At 42.7% G+C, this 26,016-nt stretch overlaps 1 protein-coding gene across 1 annotated transcript in view; it reads right to left on the bottom strand.

The window, feature by feature from the left end:
* The window catches only part of SIPA1L1 (signal induced proliferation associated 1 like 1), a 312,113-nt gene that overhangs the window by 37,953 nt on the left and 248,144 nt on the right, over nucleotides 1-26,016 (bottom strand). The window contains exons 13-15 of the mRNA XM_054567334.1: nucleotides 19,992-20,261; nucleotides 6,775-6,924; nucleotides 1,852-1,976 (exon numbers count right to left, since the gene is read on the bottom strand). Coding sequence (XP_054423309.1) covers nucleotides 1,852-1,976; nucleotides 6,775-6,924; nucleotides 19,992-20,261 — 545 coding nt within the window. The remainder of the gene's footprint in view (nucleotides 1-1,851; nucleotides 1,977-6,774; nucleotides 6,925-19,991; nucleotides 20,262-26,016) is intronic.

Here is a 26,016-nt window from a genome sequence, read left to right on the forward strand (position 1 = left end):
GTAAAAACTTATACAAATTTATTTTATTTTAACATTTTATTTCAAGCCTTATATTTTGGATAGAGAAGGACCACCGATTGGCGAAAAGCCTTCTCTGGCAGGGTCTTTAGGTATCTTAAAAAAAAAAAAAAAAAAAAAAAAGTAAAGGTATATCTTTATCTTTATATACCTTTATATAAAAAGGTAAAAAGATGAACAAGTGATATTAGTTTCAGAGTTTTATCTATGAAAAGTGGATGCAACTAAATTAAAGGGGATGCAGGGAAAAGAAAGACCAGAGGGAGGTTTATGTGAAAGAATGAATACGGGTCTAGGATGAACCTTATAATTACCCTTTCCAGTCCCAAGATACCTTTTCATTCCTCACATGACTTCACATGAGTAGGAAGGGTGACACTGAACACCGAACAAAGGGCTTGCTGGCAGCTTTGCTCGAAGCCTGTGCTAGGGGCCAAAAAAAGCTGCTAAAGTCATGATGAAGAAGGGATCCTTTGCATGTGTGTCGTTACCATCTCAACAGTATCAAAACATATGGGATTAAAAACATTCTGTCAAGAGCAGAGCAGCAGATCAGAATATGCTCAGGTTTTCTGTGTGCTGGGTGGGTGGGATGAGAGGGGAATGACAGATGGCTTCAATAACAAGGCACATCTCACTGAAGTTATGAGAACGAAGCATGTCTTCAGAACCTAGGAATTACATTTCTTTTCCTCAACTCGTGTGTGTCTCAGCTCAATATATCTCCAGTCTCTCCCATGTTCATGGTCAGTACCTTTACGTGGGCATGGTCATTGAAACGGAACAAGACAATGCATTTGCTGAGAGAATAAAAGGATGGGCCTTGCCCTGGCCAGCTGGCTCAGTTGGTTAGGGCATCATCCCATACACCAAAAAGGTTGCAGGATGGATCCCTGGTCAGGGCATAGGTACGAGAGGCAACTGGTCAATGTCTCTTTCTCAAATCAATAAACATATCCTCAGGTGAGGATTAAAAAAAAAAGAAAAGAAAAGAAAAGATGGTCCTTTGTCTTTAAAAGTATCTTCATCTGACCTGAAATTTATTTCTTTTTAATACCACACTGATGGTAATGCTACTGAAGATAAAGGAAAAAACAACTAACAGTAGATTCAACACCCTGATGTATCAACTTTGTTGATATTTAATCTGATGCCACTGTGTTGAAACTTCATCATGTTTCATGGCAAAATTTCATTGTATCACCTAGTGTTATGGTGTCATTTTAGCAAACTGCATATATAGAGAGAGAAAGGACTATGTACCAGAAATCCAAATGAAGGCTCACGAGAGAAAATCTTCCCCATCTGGCTGTTTTATCCTGCTAAGACATGTCCTTAGTTGACAGCTTAATAGCAGAGTAGAGGGGCAAAAAGTATATGGGGGAGGAAAGAGACCCTAACCAAGCTCTACATGTGTGACTAAACAACAATTGTATCTCTTTCCCATTTTGTACATAATTTTTTTTTTAACTCACAGTATGAATACCAACAAATCTTTCAGGGCACTTGTAAGGGGCAAAAACAGACAAATAAGGGTTGGGGGTGATGCTTAGGACACCTGTGGTTTGGCAGTCTGCATTTTAATTTCGGTCCTGAAAATACTTCCTATGTCACTTCTATTTTTAGATTTGGGGTCACTTAGAATTCCTTGACCTTTCCCTTAGGTCTTGTTGCTTTCACTTATACATAATCTAACCGAGACTTCGTTCTTGTTCACATTTACTAACCAGCACTGTATTATATATCAGGTTGCTCTGATGACATCATCAAGAGGCAGCCACAGTCACCTTGGTGTAAAGGCAAGCTGCATTTTGTAGAAATTTAGTTACTTACCCATCTGGTCGGCAATGCTATCCTCACTTCTTTGCCAGCTGGGTGTGGATTTTCCACTGCCGCCAAGATCTGACTGAGTGTTCTGCCTGTCAATGGAGGCTGGGGATCGGCGGCTTACTCCAAACCTGCGGTGATGTCCCCAAACAAAGGCAAAGACGACATCAGAAACCTCACCCAGGAAGGGAAGGTAGTCCTGGGTGTAGTGAACTACACTCTAAGGACAGGTTCTACTAGTTTCGCTTGCGTGTCTGTACTTGCGTACTCATCCTTGTTTGCCTGTGAACACGGGTGTCAGAACTGTTTGCTACAGTTAAAACACACCGCTCTATTCAGAAAGCTGTATGTAGGTTAAGTCTGTAGACTGTAAACAAGGCTGGAAGCCAACAGGATTGAGCTAACCTAAGACGCATAGAGTAAGAAACCAGAATTTTCTCGCCCCTGTGTAGCTAACTTCAGACTATCACTCACAGCCAAAGAAAAACTTTCACCATCCTAACGTGCTATGTGTGTCTTTCAATTGGTACATTTCAGGAATTTCTCTTAACTCAGTAATCTGCTAAATCACTAAGTCACTAAATTTGCTGAATTACTCATTCCTGGAACAAGTATTTGTTAAGCACTCTAAGGTCTGAAAGACAAAGATTGCTATCATTTACAATACCTAGAGACCACTTTCAAAATATATACATTTTATACTGCCTTTGGGAAGGGCATCTTAGTAGTAGGTAAGCTGCCATATATAAAGACAAATGTCTATTTATAGAAAGAATATTAAGCTATTTAAAGAGCCAGTTTTATTTTTCCCTGTGTAGAATAATAATACTTTAATAATTTAATTAATAATGCTTTAATTAAAAAAGCATGGGCTTTGATTAGCAATATCAGCCCAGTACATCCTGACTGAGCCCAGGAAAAAGGGCCAGAGCATAAATTCAACATTCAGGTGGAAATTTACAAATTTGTGTCTGTTTACAAATGAACATACATAAGTGATACATACAATAAAAAACTAACGAGGGCTTGAATTGTCAATGCAGGTGACAGATGTCTTATTGACTACCAACTGGTAAATGCATGGGGAGAGCCACCAACGTGGTGCTGGAAGGAGCAAGAGGTTCGGAAGAGGAGGACCTGGAGCCTGACTCCAGCTCCCGCACTCCACGTCACTCAGGTTTCACCTTTGTGCCTGTAACTGTGAAATGGCAGTTCTATTATATGACTCCAGGGAGGAAAATCCTTGTGAAAGCATTTGCAAAGCAGAGAATTAACAGATTTTCATAAAACTCCTACTGTACCATTTCCCTAGGTACTTTTGCACAAATGGCAATCGCTTAGAAATGCAATCACAAGCCCTAAACAGAGTTACCTCCATTATTAAAAACAAAAACCTTGATTTATGAAAACCTTGATGACTGCACATTTTCCCCTAAAAAAGAATTTTCACTAATTATGAGCTTTGCCCTCTCCTCCCTAAGTAGGGTCCTTGTTTAATTTAGAACAGCAAATATCCTTGAAATGGCAGAATGATACTATTCTAAATTTGCACTAAATTAAGATTTTTTCAAAGAGGAAGAGAGAAAAATTAGAATTGGATTCTGACTTTGCTTTTACTTTTGGTAGAAATGGAAACTAAAGACAACTTCTGAAACGTCCGGATTTACAGCCGAGCCCTTTTCTGGCTGTCTGGTTTTAAATAAATGATAAAGTAAGGCTGTCTTTAAATTTTGCCTTAAAAAATATTCTTATCCTGTGGACTTTTAATTTCAGTTCTCACACACTCATTTACTATGCGCCAGGGTATTAGGGTTACAAAGGTCCCATTCTTGAGCTCAGACAAAACCTGCTCAAATTTTACACTCTACCTCTTTTTGAAGAGATTCATTGTACCTCTGGAGGAACACCTAATACAGGTTAAGAGCCACAGTTCAGATTTGATGGAGTTTTTAAGTGATTATTTGGCTGATGCATGAGACACGTTCGGTGCCCAGGAAGTCTCCCCCTCAGGAACCAGTGCGTTGCTCTCCGGAGCTGGCTGACGGCTTGGAAATAGCTCCCTCAAATGGGCTGAAAACTTCTCCTATAACTTGCATTTAAAGGTAGCAGGTGTTCACAGACAAGTTTAATCCTTCACCTAAGGGGGCCTCCTTGCTCCACAAGTCTCTTCTGCAGCTTGTATGTCCTTAGTTATATTCCTCACGTCATGGTCTCCAAAATCCTCAGTTAGCCAGTCCATCCCTCCCTCTGGACACACCTTGCCCTATCAACGTTCTTCAAAGTGTGAGGCCCAAAAGTAAGTCTCCAAGGATAGCAGAACAGAGCCTACCTAAGTCTTTTCAACAGAGCTGCTTTATAACTACTGCTCATGCTCATCCTAAACTTCTGCAGGTGCCGTATTTTTCTCACTCACTCAAGTGGAGAAGGCATGCTCAGCCACCCAATTAGATTTTGCCCCTCAACTGATTTGGATGGTTTCAATGTCCTCAGGCCAGGGAGTGAGCAGACACACATCCTACACGTGCAGACACTGAGCCCAATGAGTCAAGAGAGGACAACAAAAAGGAGATCACATGTATGGACAACAATTGTGTACTGACCTATTGCCAATGTCTCACACTTTTGAGCTTTTTAAAGTTTAACATTAATGAGTTTGTAGCAGACTACACTCACTCTTGTTTTACTGTCAACCTGTATGTACTTATTTTTACTGGGCTGAGTTGTAGAGGAGATGTAATCATTTTCCACTTGGTATGGGTAACTTTAGAATTAAACTTGGCCCATGAGCAATATATATGAATCAGACAGTGAACCAGGTCCTCCTGCCTCACTGATATAGGCAAACACTGTATTGCAGGGGTTCAGAATGAGTCACCCCAATATGTGAATCTGTGGTATGTGGATGATTTTTGAGCTACAGGCAACCAAGACCTTTGGGCTCAAGAGAAACTTTGGCCCCCTCCTTAACTACCTAGAACTTAAATTAGGGGCTTTGTCCATAATAGATTATTACTGACAACTTTTTATGGTCTATCCATAGGATAGGACACACTACCAATATTGAACACCTGCTCTCATTGTCCTGGGAATGACCTTATTCCTTCTGGAGCCCCAAGTGTCTCACCTTACGCTTAGCTCAGCATGTCATATATATCTCATTTTCCCTGTCTCTGAACCTCTCATGTATGTGGGGCTCTCATTTGTACATATGTAATTAAATTTGGTTATTTTCTCTTGTTAATCTATTGTATGTAATTTAATTATTAAACCAGAGAAAGAACCTTGAAGGGTAGAGGAAAGTTTCTCCTTCTCCACAGTATCATCGCCATCTCGTATATCATTCTACATTAAAAAGGATGTTATACAGTATGGTAAATAGTCACTGGGTAAGCTCACAAACAATGGGGAAAACCCTTAATACCACTTACGGTACACTCAGTACTCGACATCAAGTTGAATAGTAATCAACTTATTAAAAAAAAATTGCACAGAATGGGCATTGGAACCATGTTTCTAATATAAATATTCACCAAACATTAATGTTTCAACTTACATTTTTGGTATACATTAAAAGTATATCATAGAAGAAAACAATGTTTTTTTGCTATTGTTGCTAGCTCATTTATATTTTATTGCTGTGCTAACACTGATGTTGCAATGAATTCTTATTTTTGAAGTCAAACTAGGCCATTTAAAATCTACTAATTAAAAAAATAATTAGTTGGGTTTATGGTATGATATAATACTACTTAACTCATAAAAACTCTGTCTTAACTCATAAAACTCATGAATAAGGGCTAAAAGTTTTTTCTAATTGTCACTAAAGTAATTAAAATAAGATGTGCATTTTAGATATGCTACCAAGGGAATCCTAGGGGAGATATTGAGGATGGGAGGTGGGTAGAGAATATATGTTATAGTGGTTTTATTATCTACTTTCTGCTAACAAACATTTTGCTCCCCTCACCCACCCCCAAAAAACCAAACTTGATAGCTGTGAAAACCAACAAAACACTATAGGATAGAAATACCTGCTATGAAGGTGTTCTTGTAACCATGATTATTTTGTAACAAATAAAATAAAATATTTTTCAAATAAAATCTGAAGAAAATAAACAAATCATGTGTGTATTTGTTAAAATATATATATTTGGGGGAAACTCAGAACAAAAACATCAGTTTTTATAAACTCCTTACATTTGATCTTCAAATGGTCCCAAGTTCTCCCAGAGGCACAGCCCCCCAGGAAGTCACTGACGGTTCCTTTGCCGCTGCTTTGGTCAAAGGCTAAAGCTCATGTGTCATGTGTACTGTTTTGTTGCTAATTACTTCCCAACTTCAGATATTCCAATTTTTTTTTCCTTTTTAGTAGCCTCTAAAATCATGTACATTTAGCTTTTTTGTTTATCTTATCAGAAGCAAATAGTTACTTTGGGGTATTTAGTGTTTTCAAAAACCATGAAAAACAAAGCCAAAAACCAACCCACAGGCAGACATCATAGAAGACTTTTAAAGTGTGAAAATAGTAATTGTAAGCTTTGGGTATGATGATCATTTCTCCTACTTCAACAGCAAAACAAACTCCAACGAGTGCAAGCAGTAAACTGCTGAGTTCGCTTCGGAGGAAATATTAAGAAATCACAAAGTCTGTACTATGAAAATAGACAATATATATCATGGAGGAACAGATGTAATTTGATTTGTCTGTCACTGAGTCCTTAGAGAGGAGAATGATATACATCCTACAAAGTGGTTTGGAGTAGCCATTAAAACATTTTTCTATCTGAAATATTAACCACATTTTCCCTTTTGTTCTTTTGTAAATTGATCAAGGCTGGCTAAATGGAAATCAGTTCACACATCTGAATTACAGATGAACGACAGAGATGTCCATGGGACCACATATAGTGGGGGCAAGGGCATACCTACCCTTCGGGCATGGACTTCTGCCGGTAAGTGCCGCCCCCAGAGCCAGTCTCGCTGGATGAAGACAGGTTGCTGGGGGAGTTACGACACTGCTGGGATCTTGCTAAAGCCATGGACGAGACCGTCACGTAGATGTCGGAACCAGGAGACAGGCTGCATGTACAAACCAAAAATATGAAGTCAACAATTCAAAGGGAAAAGTCCCAAGGCAGGCATGATGGATAATGTCCTACAAATGCGACAGGCAGCGACTTCATGCAGATAGTGAAAATGAAGCCAGCTGGAAGCCAACAAAAGAAACTTCCCCATGAAACCACTCCCTAAGGGAACAGCTGGAAAACTGCCCTGAAGGGGGCGGGGGTGGGTGGGGGGGGTGTCAAAAAATAACAGGGGAAAAAACATGTATGTTTCCAAAAACTGCCAGAATTCAATGGGCTGAATTGTGTATGCAGTTTCCTAGTATGGCAGCGTAGAGCATAAATGAACCCCAGTGACATTAACACAGCAATTAATTCCACTTTTTCACACTAGTTCTGCCAGAGTACACAACCACAGTGAGCCTGGTACATTCTTTGTGTGCTCCTTTGTTTTCTATGTAAGAGTCTGGAATGAGTATTCAGAGTCTGCTATTTAGTTATTTATGAATTTGGTTGATAGTACCATCACCATATAAAACCTTCCATGAAAAAAAATGACTGGAACTGCGGTTGCTGAACTTAAGTGGAATTAGTGAATTTTGGTATGCTCCACATAACCACCCAATACATCTACTTCTAAAGCTATGGGTCCTTCACCCTGCTGGCTGGCGCTCCAGACAGCAACTGGAGCTTTGTAGTCAGGGCAGATTTATTTTTTTACCTCTACTCTAGTTGGCGACGAGGTAACCACTGGAATACCAACGTGACGCTAACAACGGTTACTAGGTGTGAACTAAACCGTAATAGCAAGGATCTTTTATTCCCTAAGTGGAAGCCGGGGCTAGGCACTTGACCTCTGCAGCAGGGCGGTCCCTCTCCCTGTCAACAGCCGCAGAAGCGCAACTGAAGGCATCTGCTCACTAAGCCAGGTCTTGTGATTCTAAGCCCACCATACCGTGCAGAACTGAGGCTGCCCTCCAGAGAAGCCTGGGTTTTCTTTTCTTAATAGGTCAGTTTGCAGCGGGTCTGCACAGTCAGACGATTTTGCACATAAGGGCAGCTTACACTCAAAGCTAAATTCTGAAGCCTGGGGATAGAACTTGGCCCACTGAACTATGGCAGGCTCCCACAGTGAAGCTATAAACTTTCAGGGTGGAATGGGGTTTTGGGTACAGCAAGTTGGCAGAAGGGATAATAGAATCACAATGAGGAGTTTTTCTAACAGAAAAAGAATAAGGATAGATACTAAAAAGTGTGATGCCCAAATCCATGTATGCCCAAGGGCAGAACTGACTTGAAACAAACGGTTTTCAGGGACAGACCTGCTGTCTCCAGCTTTCTCCGAGATATTTCCATGGGACAATTGTTTGATCAGTAATTCCGATCAAACCTCCTAAAGACTAGCCAATGTTTTCTCCAGTTCCACCCCGATACTCTAAACCTATCCCTCTAATACGTGTTGTTCCAAGTTAAATATTTTGACATCCCTCCCCCCTCTTCATCTTCCATCGTCAATTGGTCTAATTAAATTCAACTGTTTACTGAGCACAAACGCTGTGCTCAGGGACCCCCGGTGCCAGTCTGGAAAACAGAAAGACAAAGAAGATAACTCATCTGCAACCTGCTGACTGCCCTCTAAGCTCCCCTCCTCCACCCTGGCTCAGTACAACAGTGCTCTAACTGGCCTTCTGACTTCCACGCTTTGTCCACCCCGTATCTCCCAGGTCCCCTCCCATCCCGAGTCGTGTGACTTCTAGCACCTCTCCATAGCTTCCCTGTGCCTACACGACAGAAGACCAAATAATCCCTGGCACCCTCTTCCAGACCTTGGACCATCTCACCCAAGCCCATCCTCACAACCATCCTAATCTGCGTGCCCTTTACCTGCCTCCACGCACCCTACATTCTGGTCACACTCAGCGCACCCCTTTCTCAGACTCACTCTCCAAATTCATACCTTTAGTCAGCTGGTCCTTTCTGCCTGGAATACCTCCTCCCTTTTCCACTTACATAAAATCCTTTTTGTCCAAGGCCTAATTCCAACATCATATGCCTGAATTCACAGATTAATTCGATCCTTAAGTCCCACAACAGTCCCTTCTTTGCACCACTATAGCACATCCTATGGAATGGTCACTTTTATGTGTTTCCATCTCCTCAACTAGAGTCCGTCCTGAAGAGGCAGGACTGAGCCCTATTTATCTTTTTATCTCTGCTTGCTTAACACAGTTGAAACAGAATTCCCATCAGCGATGCAGAAAATGTCGAAGTACTGGAAGTGGTTCAGGATGACGAGCCACAGTTATATCAGGTGCCCCATGCCAGGGTTCTCAACCATGGTAGGTTTACATCAGATAAAAAACAGTTGGTCACTAATACTACAGTGCCAAGATTTTGTGAATTATTTGCTAAAAACAATCATAACACACTCAAAGTTAATAGGCTTTCTTAAATGCAAGAAAAGGGGATGATGGAATTCTACCCAGGCACCCCTGTACATATATCATCAATCTGACATATAACGACAAGAGCACTTACTGGCATTGCCAGCTCTATGTAGTGTGAAATGGGCAAGGAAAGAGACCTGGGATCCTAGGTCCTCGGGCAATGTGATGAGAAGCCAGGAAAAGAGGCAGAGTTCCTAAGTCCTCCTGGTTAATTAACATCACCAACCTAACCTGGTCACTGACACACAGATTCAGAGAAAACGGGCTAACTGCATGGCCGGTATCCTGGCTAGGATGCCAGGGTCAAGAGAGGGACCAAGCGTGGGGCAGTGACGGGGGGGTCACGGGCTGTCGGGGTCTTGCAACCACAGGCTCATCCCTCCTTTGGATTATGTGTTTTGATAAAAGATCAAGACATGTATCTGGGTACCATAAAATGGGTGCCCCTTTATCCTTTTCCCCTAAGACACCTTCCGAAGATCTCACCAGTTATTCTGGGATGACTGGAAGGGGACTGCCGGCTGCAGCGCAGGAGGAAGGGGAGGTGTAGAGTACAAAGAACAAAAATTAAGTAAGGGTTAAGGAAGGGCGTAAACCCAAATGTAACAAGAGACCACACTACCTGCTGCCTTAACAGTTTGGCTTTTATATGCACTTAATACAGAGAAACTTCAAATACAGTCTCATTTTGTAGCTGCTTTGATTTTCTTACTGCAAAGAGGAGGAGGTGTTACGGCAAGATGGGGAAAAAAGGAGACGGCAGTAGAATGTTAACATGGTCGGGGCCTAGAGATTTAACGCTCTTCAGGGTAAACAAGTAATGCCAATGATTTATATTTATGGTGAATGTGAAAATGTTTATGCTTCTATGAGGAAGTGACAACATGATTCCACAGGGAAAGTCAAAATGTAACATTTATATTTGTATTTAGAGCTTGCATTTCTTACCCTACTCTCCAAAATGTACGTTAAGCTACAATTTCTCATGCTTGTCTCAACCTCAGCTCTTTTATTTGGCAAATGCATCAGAAAATTCTACTTGGTTACTGGAGTTATCCCAAAGTGAAAAAATAGCATTTCCAGAAGGCCAGCATTCATTTCCATCCCTTCTCTGCATTTATATAATTCAATAGTGGCTTTGTTTTCTGACTGTTCACACACATAGAATATACATACAGCAATTGATGGAATGGTACCTAAATGTTTTTTAGGACTCTAGATACATGTATGATGGGGGGAAAAAATCATAATTATTCTTTATTCTCATGCCTTACAATCCTTTCCAAATATTCTGAATTTGATACTATTCCACAGATATTATTTGAGAACAGGCCTAGTTTAGGGAGAGGGAGGCACTGGCAGCCCACCTCTGCTAGAGGCAGCCTGCAACAGATCATTCTCGGACGTCGGGTAGGCTGCGGTCCTGGCACTTTGGGGACGAGTACCCCCACAACGGGCTCACAGGGGAAGGGCAAGGTGACCGCTTGAATCTCTGCCCTCCCACTCACTCTATTTTAAAGGTTGCTGAGGCCCATGATGAGATAGAGCAAGATTACAAGCCTTTCCTTCCCTTTTGAGATAAAACCAGGTCTTTGTGCATTCTCTTAGTCTTAATAAACCTGGGAAATTCTAGATGTGAGGGCCCAAATAGGTCAAGAGAACTAAAATTATTACATCTTTCAGTTGCTGTGAGACCTTTTATTTCTGTGGAATAATATTTTTAAGGAATCCTCTGGTCACCATCAGAAAGGAACTTTCTAGACCATTTAGCATTAATTTCAGATTTTCTTCCCTCTATTTTTATAAATTTAGCCAAGAAATAACTAAATGTTTTTAAAGTAACTGATGTTAAATGTTCTCTTAAATGCTTTCTCTCAAGTCCCTCTGCAAATAAAATACCAGGGTTTTCTGATTTTATAAAGAACGCAGTGATTGAAAAAGTCATGCTCATGAGCCCAACAGACAATACTTCCATAGTCCGCAGGATAAACACCAGCTTTTCATTTACATGCAGTGCGCTTTGTTGCAACAAAAGCAGAGTTGAAGGGGACAGACATTTAAGAAGAGATGGTCCAGGATCAATATCAGTTCCTCATTTTTACAGAAGCGGTCTCACACCAGGATAAAGGAGAGCAAAGAACTGCTAACAAGTCTCAGATTTCTAATAAAATAACCCCTGCCCTCCACTACATCCTTCCTATGAATCAATTCACAGGACTACGCTGCAGTGTTAACATTAACAGACTCTGATTATTAAATCAATCTCCTCAGATTGTGACTAATTATAATTATCAATTTATGGATAAGGAATTTTCAGTGTCTGTGTAACTAATGCTAAAATCTTTTCTCTGAGTAGTGATTAAATATAGGTCAAATTATGCCTGTATTTCCTGCTTTTTACTCCAAAGTGACAGCACTGCTTAGATGTGACCAAGGAGATAAGACCCTCTGTAATTCTAGCGCAAACAGAGGATGATGGCAAAAACAGCTGAGAGGGTCTTGAATAGCAGCAATGACTGAAAAATTAGATACTGGAGTCTATAATTAAGCACAGCATTTTACCACAACTTAGCAATTAAAACACAAGTCATCCAGGGAACAGGATCAAGTTCAAGTCTGTCTTCAGCAATGTATATCCACCAGAGATTCTTCCAGAATTATGTAAAAAAAAAAAAAAATTCTCTGGAAATGATTCAAGGTAATGCAATTTGGGTGCTATAATCACAGTAGATCCGAAGAAGATGTGTTCAAATTTGAACAACTCATCTCTTTGTCTTCTCCTATTTTCCCACTGTGCACTTTGAAAACCAGCGCTACCCCTGGCTTGAGGACCATATGATTCACATCAGCTCTTCAGACTGGATCATGGAAATCCTGTTCTGATGAGCCTCCTGTGTGACAAGGTCAATTTACAACAAGGAATAACTCTCTTGTACAGTTAGGAAAATAAGGCAATTCATCAAGCTGTGATAAACGGGTCGTCACTTCGCAGCTGTTGGCAAGCTGTTGGAGGTTCACAGCCTGGCACACGTTATGGGTGCCTCTGGAGAACATTCGATTTGATATCTAAGGGGGATTGCAAAGAAAAGAAAGTAAAAATGGATTGCAGGCAGGACCAGCTACATCATTTGTGGGACTCGGTGCAAAGTGAAAATATGGGTTCCCTTGGTCAAACACTATTGCAAATTTCATGGGAGAGACAGCAGAGCATTAAGCCAGCGGGGGCTCTTTCAGGGACGGGGACCCGTGCAACTGCGGGCCCTGACTGCAGCACGAGTGCCGGGCCCCTCAGCAGGCCAACACGCATGCGTTCATTCGGCAAGCGTGTCTTGAGTGCTGTATACATGTGGTGGTGGGTTAAATTCACACGGCATGGGAGCTAAAATAGGGGCAGTAAAATCTGACCGTCTTAATGCTAATCTCAGCTCCACCACTAACCAGCTATGACTCTGCACAAGTTATTTCATCTGTCAATATCTGGGCATTCTTATCTGTGAAAGCGATGAACAGCAACCAACTCAACAGGCTGTTGGGTGGATTACCTGAGAAAAGTTGCACAAAGAACTTTGAACAGAGCCTGAGCCCAATAATAGCTACCTATAGTTTTTAAGAAAAACCCAAGTAAAATGAGACTGTCACGAGGGCAGTACAAAGAGAGAATAAAGGGGCTCCGGCAGGGTAGAAGTCAAATCTTGCTGGGAAACCCAGGGGAAAAACGCCTTAGGAAGGAGGGCACTTTAGAGGGGTCTTTTAGGAAACCAAGGATTTTCGCAGCCATCAGGAATTAGGACAGGGGAACGTGAGGCCACCACAATGCATGCCAGGTGCAAGTATCCGACCTGGGCGGGGGTGGGCGGGGTCCATGACCAGAAGAACGAGCGGGACTTGCAGAGTGAGCTCTCACATGGTAAGCTGAGGAGGCAAAAAACTTCATCTGTGAGGGAGCAGGGAAGGACCGCAGGTTCTGCAGCAAAGCAGTGGTGTGGTCAGAGCTGACCCTGAAGACCCTGAAGACCCTTGGTCAGCAGGCGCAGAAGGGAGAGCCCAAAGAATGTTGTGGGTTTTTTTTTGTTTGTTTGTTTTTGCCAAAGAATGAGAGAACTGATGAAATATGTCTAAAATTTGAGAACTGTACAGACAGGTAAGGATCATTAGCCTAACACACACACACTAACCTCTTTGGTTAGTTCTATTCTCCACCAATACAGATATTTCACCTAAAGAAGTCAACAACCAAATCCTTTGGTGAGACGCTAAGGGGGCTGGTTTGGGTTTTTTTTTTGGGGGGGGGGAGCATTCTAGGATTTTTAAGACTGGAAAAAACTTAAAAAAAAATTTTTTTTTCATTCCCTATCCCATTATACAAACAAAAACAAGGGACCAGAAGCCAAAGTACAGAACGCCACACGGGTGTGAGCCTGGGCAGCTGCCCACATGCGCCTTCCTCACATGGTCCCCAGAATCCCAGTCCCTGCCTCAACCGCCCTGAGCCGGGAGAGGCGCAAACCACCGCTCAGGCTACTTTCCTTTCCCAGAGAATTCTGCCAGTACTAATGCTCTTGGTTTTCAGAAATGTCAAGTTCTACAATAAAGTCCCATCTGCAAACTGGCTCATCAATTACTTAATGAGCACAGCGCTGACGTGGCTCAGGGCTGCATCATGTCTTATATCTACATCCCTGCTTTTACTTTGTGCCATTTTAGTATGCCGCTATCATTCACTATTTGTTAAATATAATGTGAAACCAAAAAGAGGCCAAGAAAAAGCAATAAATTGGGAGTCCACAGGCTGTTTAGTTAGGCTGGTTTCTGATCCTCTCTGGGCGTGGAGACTGGTGGGGAGATAGTGACTTTCTACATACACTGCAAGCAGAGCCCCAAGCAGATGAGCCAAACCCCTCCTCTGCCATTTCTCCTAGTGTGTCTGTGCTTGTTCCTTAAAATGAGCCTGCAGAACCTAAAGAAGTGGGTCCAGAGCAAATGGTGCAGGGCCATCCTTATGTGACGTGAAACAGTGTCCATCAAAGCCTCTTGTGGTAGAGTCACCAGCTTAGTGCCCTGTGGTCAGAGAGCACACACCCAGCCCACAGACACACACGCGGGTGAGAGACCCACTGGACTCTGCGGGCCCACCCTGAGGACACTCCGCCCACCTCGCTCTTTCACGACAGTTGTGCCTTCAGGTAGAAGGGAAACTAAACCCACTTTTCTCCTCAAGCCCTGATGGGCCGGCTTGAAACTGCCATTTCACAGGGATTTTCACAAGTGGAAGCAGACCTTGGTCTGGCAGTTCAGTGTCCAGGTCTCTGAACAAGAGGCTTATGGAAAATTTCACACTGATGATGGTGGGGCTGGGTTTAGGTCGCTAATTTGTCTTAATTATCACTAATTTCTATCAATACATGTTTAAAAGTGTGTTGTGCAATCAACAAATCTTAAAGAAAAATGCCAGTGGTTTCAGATACAAAGCAGAATATACTTTCTTCCCTGGAGAGTAATTTAAATTCCCAGTGATAGATACATTCATGTGTCTGAAGTGCACTCATCAGGCAAGGGGCCGACTGACCTCGCCCCTTTCTTCTGGCTCCGTGTGCAGGAGGGTTACAGCAGGACACAGCTTAGCTCTGGCTTCTGGGAAGGCCTTCCCCCAGCTGTGCGCGTCGGGGGGGGTGGGGCTTGAGGAAGGTCCAGGGCCACTGTGGGCCTTTGTAGGCCCTCCTATAAGATATGACTGGGCCAGGCCTCTCGGGGTGGTCCCAAGGCAGAACACTCCCTGAGACGGGTAGGAGGGCACAACCCCACGGCTGGATGCATACAGAAGCATGGTTTCTTACTGACACACAGAGAACTAGGACCACAAGCCACCCCACTGCTCTTCTCAGAGTACACATAATGATCTTTTTTTTTTTTTTTTTTTACAAGATCGTCTCTCAGGCCCATTCTAATTTGCAAGGACAGTTTTTGCAGTATTCCCTACAATGCCTGCATCGGCACAGTTCATCATGCCTCCTTCTAGCACTGCAGGCCTCCTGAATTAATCTTCTGTGTCACCAAAGTTAACCACGACACCATCACTGAAGACAACACAACTTGCTTGTGGAAACACTGACCCACGCCACTCGTAGCCTAGACGAGGCTGAAGACTGACCTACCAGCCTAGGCAGCCGGCTCTACCCATACCCTACAGCGCTCAGTTCAAACAAGCTCTCTTTGACCTCTACGTGGCTGGGTTTGGGAAAGTATTGATGAAATGACAACCTTCATCTTCACATGGGACTGAGAGGTGGGGCTAAGCCCCATTTAATTCTTGGGAACACTGAGGGGTCGAGGGGATAAGGAACTTCCCACTGTCACATCACTCCCAAGGGGTGGGACCGGAACGCAAATCAGGTCCCTGCCTGAGAGCCAGGCAGGAACTCACAGGGGGGATGGCAGTGGAAGGCATGGCCCCAGGAGTGCTTCCATTTCTAGTGGACCCTCCACGCACATGCAGCATAGGACAATGGAGAGGTGCTGTGGCCAGAAAAATCTTCCTGTGAAATGAGAGCTGCTAACACCAAGACAAGGAAGAGGCTTAAAAATAAGGAATTCAACCGATGTTAAGGACTTGAAAAGTGAACGGTGGAATGGTATGGAGATGGGGACGAGGGTGGAGAGGAAGGTGATTATAAATCCTAGTTCTGCTCTGGATACTCAGGTAGATGGCAAAGTCCCTCAGCAAAGTGGGTTAACATGTGAGAACGGAGAGGTGATGGAGGAAAACTGGTCGGTTTGTACTTGTAGGAGACACTGTGACATTTAAGCGCAGGTGTTTCAGTAGGCAGTTAGGATATGAATATAAAAAGTAAAAGAGAGATCAAGGCAAAATATATACTATTGAGGGACAGCTCACATGGCTAAGGTTACTGAAATAAACGAGCCCAAGATAATGCACAGTGTGGGATTAAAAGAACAATGAGGAAGAAATTGTAGGGGACACAAAATTTTGGGAGTGATGAGACAGGTTTGAAAGAAACGACCAGAACAGAAAGAGAGCAAAGTTTTGGAAGACAAGCAACAGGACTTTGAGGGAGGGCGCGGCAGCTTTCGAAACGTGGAGTCAGGGGCTGCAGCCCAAGCGGCCCCAGGGAAGGGCCGTAGTTCCAAGGTTTAAGGGTCCTTAGGTCCAGTCGAACAACTGTGATGCAGATAGACTGTATTTGGAAAATACAGGTCCTGAAACTTTGAACCACAGCTAATATTCAAAGGACGAGTAAGGATTAAACAGGTGTTTGCTTTGTCTCAAAGCAGTAAATGACGCAGTGAAAATTAGCCCAGAATCTGTACGAAATAACTTAAAGAGCATTTTCTTAAAAATAAAAATTGGATGAGCACATGACTAACGTGCTCTCTGAGGGGAGAATTCTACATTTGCTTCAACAATATCCACCAGGCATACTCTTCACCCCCTGTGGGCTGCTATTAAGGTCTTCAACTCCAGTGGGCCATGCAAGATCCAGTCATGGTGAATGAGGCCGGCAGGTTTAGTTGCGGAGCATGCGCAGGGCGGACTGGAGATGGCTGCTAACTCAAGCTCACCCAGCGGGTTTCTCTATAGTTAACACAACTTGCCTAACCTGGGAGAGAAGAATGAGTGTAATGGAAGTATGTAAAGGCAATATGTCGGTCCCAATGTTAGGCTCACGCTGTTATTGTAAGGCAAGATTCAGTTTATGGCAGACCTTGTCATTTGTTCTATTGGTGATTCATCTGAAAGGTTCACACCATATGGTAGTGACTGCCCAGGTACAAATGTAAGTGGAGCCCAGGGCAGGGCTGGTTTGAAGGGGAGAGTACAATGGATGAATGTCCAGCCAGGGTCCTCACTTCCACATCTCAACAAGGTGTTTTGTTCTCAGCAAAACTATAAAAGGAATGTTTAAAATTTCATCTATATTTTAGTATATTTTATGGAAGAAATTATATTCCCAGGTAAACTTCATGAATCTGTGGATTCACGAAGGACTCAAGAATTATTGCTGGTGATGTCACGAGTCCGCTCTATACCCGAATATTCCTGAAATAGTAGCTAGCAAAAAGTGTTTCTCAATTATAACTTTCTATGTGATTCAAGTTAAAACTTAAAAAATAAATATTGTATGCCCTGGCCAGGCGGCTCAGTTGGTTGCAGTGTTGTCCCCTACACCAAAAAAAGTTATGGGTTCGATCTCTGGTCAGGGAGCATGCAGGAGGCAACTGATCAACATTTCTCTCTCACACAGATGTCTCTCTCCCTCCCTACTTCCTTTCTAAAAAAGGAAAAAAAAAAAATCAATAAACATATCCTTGGGATTATAAAAATAAATAAATAAAAAGAAATACTGTATATTACTAAAAATACAGAATGATGGGATAGGAAATCTAACTCTTAAATTTTCACCAAAAAAGACCCATCTAAATTCATATACTTCAAAATGAAAATGAGCCTAATAACCTAAATATCTTGAAAATGTAGGGCTGGGATTTTCCAAGTCACCTATACCCTCCATCATAACGTCTGAAATCCGAGCTCGCTGTCCTAAAGGATACCCGAAACTAAGAAGCCCCACAGGGAACTAAGTAGAGGTAAAATTTCCCCAAAAACCACTGGTGGCCTCACTTTTGCCGCTTTATCTATATAGCTTAGAGAGTCACAGTCTTTTATGGCGAGCACGCCTTAAGACTCATTTCTCTCTGGGTAGAGTTAAGATGAAAGGCAGACACAAGGACACACAGAAATACCCTCTAGAACTCAACGAGCTCCATCTGGGGAAGAGATGGAGCTGATGCACTGTCTAGCCCTAAACGTTGCTTGTATCATGGGATGATAATTAGCTACAAAAAATATTTTTACTTTTTTGAGGTCAGTATGTTTAGCAACAATCTTTGGTTTCTATTGCAGAAATTAAACTCAGTGTGGGATTGAAATATATTTTGTTATTGTATCATATGGAAGATTGTGTAAAGAAAATAATGCAAAACCAATCTGATTTGTAAAAGCCTGGTGATTGTTCTAGAGAGAAAATAGCATTGGGAGGAAAAGAAGGTCCTTCTCTAAACAATGGTTTCCTGGGTTCATCTTTCAAAATGCAGGCCAAGTCATGAATTCCAGTTAGCACACACCTCAGAGCGAGCCAACTTGGGAAGGTGTAGGACAAAGAATTTATTCAGAGATCTCTTGGATGTTTTCCCTTCTCAAAAATAACGAAAACGAGGAGTCCAGATGGGTATGTAGCTACTTTGGGAGAGGAATCATTTGAGATAAATAGCTAGGCTCTGTAAATAAATCTCCAGGATTAAATGAAGAATTTTGGAAAGACAACTCATGTTTTTTGTTTGTCTGTTTTTTCACTAAATTACTTATATATGGTTTTCTAGTGGTTTGGAAATAACTAAGTGACAATGTTTTTATGCAATAGCTCAAAATTTAGACTAAGATAAAAGATAACATAGTGTGATTTTTAAAACCTCCAGCTTTCTGCTCCCAATTTGAACCAATGACTGTTTAAGCATCAGGCCCATTTTCACTAATCCATGCTGTTCTTGTGAGACCTGCTTCCTGCTGCTCAGATGATCCAGGATCACATTTGGTTCCACAGGGACCTTCCTTCTACCCAACCCGGCTTCTGAAACAGAGGCTTCTCCCCGTTGAAGTTTCTGATCCCTCTCTAGTGCAGAAGCCACATATACTTTTGGAGATGGGATCAAGACCAGCAGAGGTGATGGGGAAAGGACAGCGGATGGACAGAAAGAAGCTGCTTCCTTTAGCAGGTGACTAGCAGATTACAAAATTAAACTGCCCCCTTCAGTAACCTAGGTAAGTAGGGGTAACAAATTTAGAGGGCGATTTAAAATTTTATAGCCAATTTTTATTTACATTGTAAAAATACTTAATCTAGTTTAACTTTTGGATTTTTGGCCTATTCTATTTCAAAGTGCTGCATTTTACAGTGAATTCCAGATAAAAGTGCTAGGGCGTCCTTGTGAAGGAAGAGTTAAACCAGTTATCGTTTGCAAGGGCATCTTCGGTGCTTGGTTTCTCACTTTCTGGATCCCTCAATCCCTCTTCCTTTTGTTTATTTTACTCAGGACTGAGTGTTTTAACATATCTGCTATTTTTTTCCTCCTTCTTTCAGAGCAGTGGAAAATATGCTTATGCTGTACTGGTTCTTTTCATTTCTCACAATTTTTTATTAACGAAGGGAAAGATCCTCAACCAGAAACCTGCATTCTGTTGCTATTATATCACTTATCCCCAAGAGACAAGACTGTCAAAGACGATAATATGGTCAATGTCACCTCAAAGTGTGTGTTGAGTTCTAATCCATATGGCTACTAAGTGTGTGTGAATGATTTCTGCTGGTCCCACGTGGAAATGAAAGAGCAGAGCGCAAACACCATTACACGGAGCCGAATGCTATGTGAGAAGAGATCCTCATTTGTCCTTATGGCTTTGGGATGCTACCATGCTTTGAAAGCTGCTTGTGCTACATCTCTGTTTTAATTCTTAATTTCTACTAAAACATGGGAAGACCTAAAAGCTTCTGCTTACTTATGAGTCTGCGGTTATTTAAATCAGGGGCAGAGATTTAGAGCAAACCTGAGCAGGTGTACTCACCGCCTCTCCAGAGGGCGCCCGTCACTGGAGATGCTGCGAGGAATGTTGGCAGCTCTCTCTGGAGGAGGCATCTTCCCGTCTCCTTTCCCAGCATTCAACCTCGAGGTCATGGGGCTCTGCACCTGGGACGGGACGGGGGGAGCGTGAGGCCCCTTGTTGGCGTTCCTCTGCCATTTGTTATTATTTCGGAAGGGGAACTTGAATTCGTATGACACCCCTTCGTTCATTTTGTACTCCATCACTGGCATGCGGTAGGTTTCAGAGCAACTCCTATGGGGGAGGGGCAAAGAGAAGAAAAATTAATATTGTTTTTCCTTGCTGGTGCAACCACACTGCTTCTCATTAACAGTTAAAATGGATCAAACACTTCATCCTCTGTTTCCAACCATCTTTTAATCACTGATCCCTATAATTAGTTTCCTTTCAAAAACCAGAACCCCAGGAAGTCTTACACTTCCTTTGCTCAATCCTGACTGTTAAGTCTGAGGCATGGAGTCCTTGAAAAACAGAGACCCAAGGTCACCTTGGTAGGGCCGGGGTGGGGGCAGGGGGATGTTGGGGGACAGAGTCAGTACTGAGACTTGAGGAGGGAAGGCCACCAGGGCAGCCTGCTAGGCAGGGAGCAGACCCCCTAGAATGGGGCCTCAGAGGAAACAAGCACCCAGTTTCACACACCCGTCATTGTGTATTATGGATCAGGGATCTATAGAGGTGTACACTTTTGAATTTGCTGGGATCCTGATATCAAAAAATAAAGTGGGGAGAAATCTTAAAACCCAAACTGAGAGCCAAATTTAGCTCAGAGGGGAAAAAAAGCTAATTATAGAAATTCTGCAATTATCAAATTACCACGGAACAAAGGATAATTTGAAATCAGGTGTTCTTTTTTGCTTCCCCCAGAGTTATAAATCTCCCACAGTGGGGCTGTCCCCAGGTAGTGAAGTTAATGGCAAGCAGAGATGTCTCCTGCCACTTTAGCCCCTTTTAGTGCCATCATCCCAACCCCCAAACCTTAGGAAACGTGAAATCCACTTTCCATTCCCTTCTCCCAAAACAACCAAGGAAAGATCAGGAAATCATTAACTTGATTGATAGATAATGATTGAAAAAAACCTATTCCCACTAAAGCATCAACTCAAACCGTTTTTGAATTTCATCGCTAAGTGGGGAGGAAAAAAAAGGGGACTTTCTTTCTTAAAGGAATTTCCAAGATTGAGAAGCAGGTGGGAAGACCTGGAAACGAATGGTTAGGGTGATTATGAAACAGCCCTTGAGGGGCACTGCAGAGGTAACATAGGAGAGTCCAAACCAATGCTCTCCAACAGAAATAAAAGGAACTTAAAAATGTTTAGCATCATATTAAAAAAGGAAATAAATCAGGTAAAGTTAATTTAATGTTTTTATTTAACCCAATATATCCAAACATTTAATACTAAAACTGGTTAAAAGAACCCATGAGCCAAAGATTTTGTCTTCTCTATAGTCAATACTTCATTTCCATCTCTCTTAATACATAACTAGAAACCTTCTGCATATTCTCTAATTACAGAATGTAGTTTAACAAAGCCTAGGCAAGGAGAGAAGATTCAGCCACAGAGAACGGAAGGCCAAGCCTCCAGAGAGCCACGCCTCAAGCTGCCCTGCCATTTCTGACTATTTCCCAAGGCAGGCTGGACTATACACTTGCTTCTGACAATCAGTTACTGATCTCTGTAACATGTAAGAATTATACACAGGATCTAGAAGTGAGCAGTCCACTGATGAACAAAGATAAAAGCAGATGTGTATGAAAATTCCTAAAGGGATTTTTATTATACCGTCCCAAGTGGTATCTGGTGTTGAACAACAGTAACTCTAACACTCAGAGCTCACCATGGATCAGGTACTAATCAAGCCTCACTACAAACTCTCTGAAGTGTGTACATCATCATGGCCACTTATCAGGTGAAAAACTGAAGGCCTGGAGAGATTAACTTGCCCACCACCACAAAGCCACAAAGTGGAAGAGGCAGGATATGAACTCACAAAATCAATCTACTTTTGGTTAGTCTTAGTTCAGTCACTAATGAAAGTATACTTCTACTCCAAGTCTTCAAGTTCCTTCACCTTAGAGTGTCTGTCACATTTCACCAAGGGCAGAGCCTATGACAAAATGGAAAACTCAGCAATTTTTAAAGAGCTATGGTCAACAGGAATTACAAATTCAGTGCTAAAAGTGATACATGGTGACATGCTGAAACCCTAAGTTAACCGAAATACGACTTTATCTCCTTATTCTCTTTTTCAATTTTTAAAAACGTTATTTGTTTCCTTTAACTTCTTATTACCTATTACTCTCTCCTTTTTCCTTAAGACACTAAGAAATATAGATAGAAAAACATTTAAATGGTATATTGAACAAAAAACATCATTAATGGACTCTTGAATCAGAAAAATTAGGTGTTTCGGGACAGCTAGGTCCCTGATAAGCCACGTGACGTTGGCTTAGGAAAAACACCCTCGTCTGAAAAATAAGAGATTTGAACCAGATGATCTCTAACAGCTGCTCTTCTAGCTTTTGCATTTTGAAATACTTGTTTTTTAAAATGAAGAAAAACCTCTGTGACCCATTCTTATTTACAAGGTAATTTGGTCCTTTTATGTAACTTGTTTGTTTTTCGTTCTTCCTCTTGAATGGCCCTTGATTGCTTTCTTTAAAAACTGTGGGCTATTGGCTCCCCACAGCATGAAGGTCTCCGCTCCCAGCAACACCATCACAGCATCAGAATTTAATCTGCTCTCTGGGTGTTTTTCATCTTGCCAAGAGAATGCCTGTTGAAGATTCTGAGGTCATAGACACCAACAGATCAACCCTGGTCATGAACTCCAGGGTCTGTGAGGGATGGAAGGGGGTGGAGGTGGGGGTGGGCGATGAGGGGCCGTCCTGCGGTCTGACACCTCACTCCAGGGAGCAGGCCTTCTGGTGAAGCCCACAGGTAAGTACTGAACCTGCTTCTGCAGCAGCTGGTGGGCTGGCTCCTTGGGCTTCTATGGAACCTTTCTGAGCCTCATTCTCATTGTTTTAATGGAAATAAGGCTGCCATGAAGATTCCTTTAAAAAGCCCACTACACAGGAAGGGCTCAGAAATTTTGCTTGATTTTCCTTGTCCCTTCTTCTCCTTAAAAACCTTTTCTTAGAAAAATATTCACAGACAGGGCCTTTTTTAAAATTTCCTGAGAACAGGGAAAAGAGCCCCATTTTATATTTGTTATTGAAATCCCACTTTGTTGTTGTTAAACTGGACTTTTTCATTAAAAAAACCCCTGCCTTTTCAAAACTAATGAGGCTCCCACGTAAACACACATGGGTGCTTGTACTTATGTACGATCACCAGATCACCACTTCAGGTACCTGGTGATCCTGAGCAGGGGGTGGGGCGTGGCGGGGGGCGGGGGGCGCGCAGCGAGCCTCCAGGAGGCCTGTTTTGCCTCACGCAGCACAGGGGTAACAACTGACAAAGAAGAGAGTGACTAGTCAAAGGAGAGAATAATTAATTAGTTGTGAGAAAACAGCAGTGGGAGTGTGAAGTGTACAGGAGAAAGAAAAAAAAGACAGAAGAGAATTATCTTATTTTGCTGAAAGTTGTAGCAAGGTATTGATGCTCCCGCTGTTCCTTTGAAGGCGCTCTAAAGGCGGGGTGGGGAGAGCAGGGCTCAGGCTGCCCAGAGCCACCCCTGCTCAGAAGGGGGGGCAGGGCCCCTTCGGAGGGGAACTGCAGTGAAAGGCGCAGAGGGCCTCTGAGCGCACTGGTCCTTCATCCCAGCCTCCTGCCCGCGCCCAGACCCCCTCCGTCATGTCACCATCGGCTCCGCTGGCTCGCGAGGGCAGCAACTACTGAGTTAGAAGCAGTGTTGGGAGAAGACAAATTCGGCTCATTCATTCAGGGGTGGGCGGGAGGGAGCAGCTTGTTTGGGTTTGCAAGAACAAATGGTGAGCCTGTACCCCAACTTTGCATTCAGTGGTGTCAAGTTTGTAGCTTGGAATGGGCTGCACCGGGAGTATTTACACAGCAATCATCAGAAAATGTTCCAAGCGCAGGGTCTTCTCCCCAGTGGAAAGCTAGTTCATCAACCAGGCCTGGCTCATGCTGGTATATGAGGAAAGGATTTGTACCCCAAGCATACAAAGCAGCAGTTAAGAGCTTGACTGAATCTTGGTTTCTTTTAAATATTATAGAAATTATATTAACAGTATCACCTCACAGGGCTGTTACAAGGATTAAATGCACTAACCCCTATAAAAGTGCTTTTTCCAGGACCTGGCTCATTAATACTCAGCAAATGTTAGTTATTTTTACTAACACAACACCGGAGACACACCTAGTATAGTATCTTACAGCAGATCAACCATCTCTTATCGCAGACCTCTCTGTCCGGCACCAGGCCCCTGGGCCTATCTTCCTGCAACAACCTTCCACAATGTTGCCCACTCCCTCCTTTTTCCTCACACACGTTCACATACCTATTTCCCTCCTTGCCCTTGCCCCCGCCCCCCACCCCCAATACAAACTGGAGACTATAAATAAGGGGAAAGATCTCTGAACAAACAACATGGTGGCATGAGATATACAGGCTTTTTTTGAGTAAATCAGTCCTTAGACTAGTAGCTATAATGTATTGTGTGCAATTAGGGTTGAGAAGTTACGAAGCCTGGTTTTCTTCTCCAGTTTTTAACTGCTTGTTTAGAAGCAACAATGCAGGCAATCTGTAGGAGAGTTCAAGGGACAGAGGACAGACGAGCACAGAGCAGCCAGAGTGTTTGTAAGAACCTAACTACCTTTCTGATGCACTTCAAGAGCCATTCTTGAATCCTATTGAACAAAATGCTGACCCTCAATGATGATGGGTTTGAAGGAGCCAGAAGAGACCTGATTAGCTCAAAGGCAGGGTATGTGTGTAAGGCGATTTCAGAATATTTCCTTCTACCCATCCTAAAAGGGCTCAGGTAAAAAGCTCATCATATATATTTTGGATTCCAGAGAAATCATCCAAAATGGAGCACTTCTTAAAGCTGTTAGATGAAGGGATTTCACCACAGGCCATCAAGGGGGTAAACAGTATTAAGAAATACCATCACAGCCTGGTATGTAATGTTTGGTTTGAAGAATGGAAGTACATTTAGATTGTCATTGCTGCTTACTTTTTAAAGGACACCAATGACCCATTGTAACTTCCATACATTCCACCATCTGCTGTTCATGAATCTGTGAGAGTTCAGGTGCAGACTAGTCATGTTTTGGGGAAAAAATAGGATAAAGAGTATTGTCTTGGCTTTAGAAGGCCTAGGAATTAACTGACAAACATTAAGATAACCCTCTTAGAAAAGAATGGGTTCAAAGCAAGGTAACAGTTTGGGGGGAAAAAAAAACTAGCAAAAACAGGGTTTGTGTGCCCAAAGGAAAAAAAGAAACAGTTGATTAAATTTGTTTCATCAAGAAACCTCCCCAGAGGCAGAGAAATTAAATTTTCAACAGTGCTGCTGGCTTGGCAGGAGCCAGGAGGGGCAGGGAGCTGGTGGGTTTCCCTCTGGGAAAAGGCCAGAACCAGTCGCCAAAGAACCAAGAGCAGGATCAGCTCATCTGAAGCCAGTTCCTGACACACGGATGCAGTTCGGAAAAAGCCTGGTCAGTCACGTTCAACCCTCCAGGCTGAGAGAGCCGGGGTCAAAGCAGCACTGTGAGTTTTGGACAGCACTTGGGTACAAACAGTAGATTCAGACACGCAACACAAAAGAAAAGAGTCTGACAGTCTGTGATGCTGAGCATCTTTTAATGCTAAGTGTGCAATGTTTCTCAGCTACTGGTGCAAGATGTTTAGATGGCTATTACCAGACTCTTCTATCTGAAACAGCAACTTTATAAATTGAGAGCTATAAATCCTGGGAATGATCCAAGTTAGTCATTCTTTCCAGCTGCTGCTGCCACATGCTGAGAGGAAGCTGCGTGCTGAGTCAGACTTTCCATGGAGAGGCCGTTCGCCATCGCGC

Source organism: Pteronotus mesoamericanus, unplaced genomic scaffold (genome assembly GCF_021234165.1).
Source record: "Pteronotus mesoamericanus isolate MK-2021 breed Mesoamerican mustached bat unplaced genomic scaffold, CSHL_Meso_final contig_182, whole genome shotgun sequence".
In the NCBI taxonomy this organism is placed as follows: Eukaryota; Metazoa; Chordata; class Mammalia; order Chiroptera; family Mormoopidae; genus Pteronotus; species Pteronotus mesoamericanus.